Raw genomic sequence first — 5,074 nt, 5'->3', positions numbered from 1 at the left:
AACCCAATCCCGCAATGACCCAAACAAGGCCCAATCAACCTCGATGCACGTGCACGTGTAGCACGACACAGAAATTGCAAGTCTTGTCAAAGTAAGATAGTCTAGCAACTAAGGGCCAGAGATTATTGTCACCTTCTTCTCCGGCGGGGTCGAACTCTCTTGTAATAACATGGCGGCTTGTCGGGGCTGCGGCGACTGGCTCGTCGATTTCGATCCGAAGATCCTTTCTCTTACAAATTCCATCCGGAGCTAATAGAGAATATTCTATGATAAAAATTAAAAAAAAAAAAAAAACAGGAGAGAAGATGAGCCACGTCAGCCTACCAATGATCCTTTTTTTTTTTTTTTTTTGTAATTTTTCCATGTGATCCCAGAACAATGATTAGAGCAAAGAAAGTGCTGACTCGCTGACTCAATCCTCCTCCCCAACTCAGCTCCGCCCGTGCGCGACAATGGCGACCTCCGCTGCGCAGCGATTCGGGAGACGCCTCGCCTCTTCGGTCCCTCGCCGGCGGTTCTCGTCCTCCGCCGCCGCCGCCGCCGCCACCGGCTGGAGCGCCGTCCAGCGGACCCAGAACCCGTCGCTCAACCTCTGCTCCGCGATCAATCAAGCTCTCCACATCGCCCTCGACACCGACCCCCGGTGACGACCCTTTGCTTCTCTGCGCTTGCGGGTTCTCGCGTCGGAGCTTTTTCATTTCGATGTCGAGTTTTGAGTCGTGGGTTCTTGTTTTTTCCAATCAGTTCGGTCGTCCTGTGATGGAGTTGGGTTTCTTGCATAGTCTAAGCGAGACGAGGGAAAGAAGTGAGGGGGAAAAGAGAGAGAAAGGTGATCGTTTGCGCATGTCTTAATGGTCTTCCGGTCCATGCATGATGATGATGCTGCTCGGTCAAATGATGGGCTTTGTTCTTGTTTCTTTCCCCACTGTAATATGGATCGCAATGGGTCATCGGTCAGCTCCAGAAAGTGAGATTTATGCTAAATCATGATCTCTTAGTACCGTAGGCAGCATCAGGATTTAGACATTTGGTTAAATATGATTTCGTGGGGTGCAGTCAAATTTTGGATAGGGAAATAGTCTATGAATGATGTCTCTTGTTGTTGATTTATGTCTATGACAGTGCTTTAGATGTGATCGGTCTGGATAAAGTCGAGCTAACTGCTGCTTCACTGATATTCAAGTGTCCTTAAAGTCAAGCTCACGAGTGTTTGATAGCGAAACTCATCATTTGCATTTCCTCTTCAGTTCTTATGTATTTGGAGAGGATGTGAGCTTTGGCGGGGTCTTCCGTTGTACAGTGGGATTAGCTGACCGATTTGGTAAAGGCAGGGTCTTTAATACCCCTCTCTGTGAGCAGGTATTCTTTGTTCTAGGTGCTGCCCACGAATTATTGATTATTCTGACTTGTCAGAAGGGAAAACAAAGTTATCCCACATTTCTTGGAAGAAAAACATTGCATCCCCGATTGCCAGGTTGATGACGTATTGACTGTTTTCCGCAAAAAGGTGTCTGCTTTTGGTGATCAATACCAAAGTGTGACGTTTCTTGGCATTTTTTGTCTATCACTGTTTCTTGATCTTCTTTTCAAATGAGAAATACTTCACAGTAATGTTTAGTTTGTGGCTTCTTTCTCTATTTTGTTTGACTGAGCCTTAGCTAATTCTGTTTTTCTAACAATGTTTCGAACATTGTAAACAAATGCATAAGCTTTTAATCTCAAACAATTCGCATGCAGGGGATTGTTGGATTTGGTATTGGTCTAGCCGCGATGGTCAGTACTTCATTTTTTCCCCCTTATGCAATTCAGGATTATGGAATCATATTTGTATTTTAAGATCTCCCATTAAAATTTTTCTGTTTATACCACATTTAGGGAAATAGGGCAGTCGCGGAAATTCAGTTTGCAGATTACATTTTTCCTGCTTTCGATCAGGTATGCATTCCATCTTGCAAATACTGTATTGCCACATGTTTAGATTTAAGTAACAGAAACTCTTGTTTATGTAGATTGTTAATGAAGCTGCTAAGTTCAGATATCGTAGTGGGAATCAGTTTAACTGTGGAGGTATACTCATTATCAGTCAGTATATGATGATCATATTAGATTTTCTTTTGCCAGTTGTCACTGATGAGATTTAATGTGATATTCTTAGGCTTAACAATAAGAGCACCTTATGGAGCAGTAGGACATGGGGGGCATTATCATTCACAATCCCCAGAAGCATTCTTCTGTCATGTCCCTGGTATCAAAGTATGGCTTTCGTTCCCAAAATCTGGATTGCTCCTTTCAGATTCATTTTTCTCTAGGGAAATCTTCCCTTATCTTACGAGAGTCTGAAAGAAAAGACATCTATTTTATGAGTATTGACCATTGCATGAAGATATACATACCATTTCATTGTTTGGCCTCTTACAGTTTCTGCTGAGTGATTGTAGGTGAGGTAGAAAAGGATAGGACAAACCTGAAATGTGTAGTCTATTTCCCTGGCTCAAATTCTTTTTGCATGAGCAAGTCTAGTTCAGAGACTAATAAATTAAATGAAGTGCAACCTGTCTAGATGTTTATCTAATACTTATAACTTGAGGAAATCGTCAGTTCTTAAAATCACCAATGTTTTACTTTGGAATCTCACCAAAATAAGCATCTTTCAACTTCAATGGCTGAGGAATTTGGTGTTTGTGAAGATTTCATTTTTAAGTGCATCAAAATAATGGACGTGATCGGTTTTTAAAGATTAAAACTGATGAAATTTGCATCACTTGAGAACAGATCAGTGGTTAGTTAAATTATCCGTGGTGTAGCCTTATAATTTACTTGAGATGTTCACTGAAATTCAGAAACCTTTTCTTTTTCCTCAATGAAACTGATATTCTTTCATTACTTATATAGTTTGTGGTTTAGAAACTGCCCAACACCTTTATTAAAGATTCTTTTTATAGGTGGTCATCCCTCGAAGCCCAAGTCAAGCCAAAGGACTATTACTCTCGTGCATACGTGATCCAAATCCTATTGTCTTTTTTGAACCGAAGGTTTTCCGTCTTTCAATCTAAGCTCAACAACTAATAATAACTTTGGCCCAATTTAAGATTTTATTTTTGGTGGATTCCAGTGGCTGTATCGTTTGGCTGTCGAAGAGGTTCCTGAACATGATTACACGTTGCCATTGTCGGAGGCAGAGGTACCTTTCTTTTAGCTCACACAGTCAAAGACTTAAGATTCTAACGAAGTTCCAATGTTGTAGGTGATTCGTGAAGGCACGGACATAACATTGGTTGGATGGGGAGCTCAGCTTTCCGTCATGGAAGAAGCCTGCCTTGATGCTGAAAACGTAAGCTTATTTCCAGCTTGTTTTCCTAATGATGTACCTTCCTGCTGTTGTGGGCCATCTTGAACATAATTTCAAAGTGCAGGAATATAATCCTTTTTTATGTTCAGCATTGGAATTGATGATCCCGACTCCATTTTTCCAACAGCTCATTTCTTGGAGTTTTCTGGAAAAATGAATGGCATTCTTGTGACCGATTTCCAAACATAGTTCTTTATCACGATGAATGCAGATAGATATGATGCCACTACATTTTCTACAGCTTGTGTAGCACTTGTGGTGTGTAATGTGTGTGTCATCTACATATTGATGTCGTCAATCCCCTAGGTGTAGACTTCAGATACTGACACACTTTAATGACTGTCATCTGTTAAAGAGCCTCAAGATGGTTGATTGTATGAAGTCATTTAATGTCCTCAAACTCATATTATCAAGAAACTTTGCAGGATGGGATCTCTTGTGAACTGATAGACCTCAAAACTCTATTACCCTGGGATAAGGAGACAGTGGAGGCATCTGTCAGGAAAACTGGAAGACTTCTGGTACATTCTGCTTTCCCTCTGATAGCCTGTGAGATTATTGAAGTAAGTCAGATCCCTATTTGCAGATTAGTCATGAAGCTCCTGTAACTGGAGGTTTTGGTGCTGAAATCTCTGCTTCAATTGTCGAAAGATGCTTCTTAAGAGTAAGCCTGAAGATTTTCATCTTTATCTGATTCTCTTTTCTATGGCAATACTGGTTCAAGGATTTTTCTTCTTCTTATGGCAAAATAAGAAACCTTCTAATCCCTAAAAGCGGTAATTGTTTTGCAGCTACAAGCCCCAGTTGCCAGAATCTGTGGTCTGGACACCCCTTTCCCCTAGTTTTTGAACCATTCTATTTGCCCACCAAAAATAAGGTGATCAGTTTTTGGCTTGTTGCATTGCCTTCCCATAAGGATAATGAAGTATTTGCTAATTTTGTGACTTTTTGTTCTGGATGCAGATACTGGATGCCATAAAATCAACTGTAAATTACTAATGGGTACTTGGCTCTCATTGTTCACTCCGGTCCTATGCCATGATATGATGTGCATAACAAATTGAGACTGGCAAAATTTTAAAAACCAGTTGTTCAATACTTCATGCCTGAAGATTTAGCTGTATCAACCCCTGCTATATGTGGAAGTGCCCATGAATGATTTTTCGGGGTAGTACATGGCTGGGATAAGGAGTTTGTCTTTCCTTGCCTTTGGTTTAACCCTATTCAACTCTTGTTAACGTATCTGTAGATTCTACATGGAGTAGTAACTCTGGTCAAATAAAAACAAAATAAAAGATTCTTGCACTTGACAGTTCGACTCGTATGTATATATGTATATGTATTTGGTATCTATCTCACTGGGGTTGTCAAATGTGTTGCAAGGAATGAGAGTTTCATAGACATTTCATTTTTCTGATCAGGAGAATGTTGCATATTGAGAAAAACGTTGTGGTTCCAGGGATTTCGTTCTCTTCCTTTGGGACAGTAATATCTCCATCGCCCTAATATAGATGGGGATTATCATTAGATTAGGTCAAAAGAGCCTGTAAGAAACCAACTTAAGTTGAAACGATGAGAAGAAAAACCTGACGGTTACTAACCAAGTGAAGGAACTTGCTCGAGTGCAAAATCCAGGCTAGCAAAATTATTAAGCAATTACATCTAGATATAAAGATTTGTACACAAACTGTGCAGTTTTTACAAAACCGCTCTTTTCTAACCCGG

The 5,074-nt window shown here is 40.5% G+C and overlaps 1 protein-coding gene across 1 annotated transcript; it reads left to right on the top strand.

Moving 5' to 3' along the window:
• Positions 1–399: 399 nt before the first annotated feature.
• LOC104422272 (2-oxoisovalerate dehydrogenase subunit beta 1, mitochondrial) lies at positions 400–4,721 on the top strand. The gene is given in 14 exon segments (XM_010034542.3): positions 400–643; positions 1,248–1,359; positions 1,738–1,773; positions 1,876–1,935; positions 2,010–2,067; positions 2,156–2,253; positions 2,943–3,032; positions 3,113–3,181; positions 3,245–3,331; positions 3,775–3,870; positions 3,936–4,013; positions 4,141–4,186; positions 4,189–4,226; positions 4,313–4,721. Coding segments are annotated over 14 exon segments (1,095 nt in total). The 5' UTR covers positions 400–452; the 3' UTR covers positions 4,349–4,721.
• Positions 4,722–5,074: the final 353 nt, after the last annotated feature.

This window comes from Eucalyptus grandis, chromosome 10, assembly GCF_016545825.1.
Source record: "Eucalyptus grandis isolate ANBG69807.140 chromosome 10, ASM1654582v1, whole genome shotgun sequence".
NCBI classification, from domain to species: domain Eukaryota; kingdom Viridiplantae; phylum Streptophyta; class Magnoliopsida; order Myrtales; family Myrtaceae; genus Eucalyptus; species Eucalyptus grandis.
The sequence above is the reverse complement of the archived record's forward strand: the minus strand, read 5'-3'. Positions and strand labels throughout refer to the sequence as shown.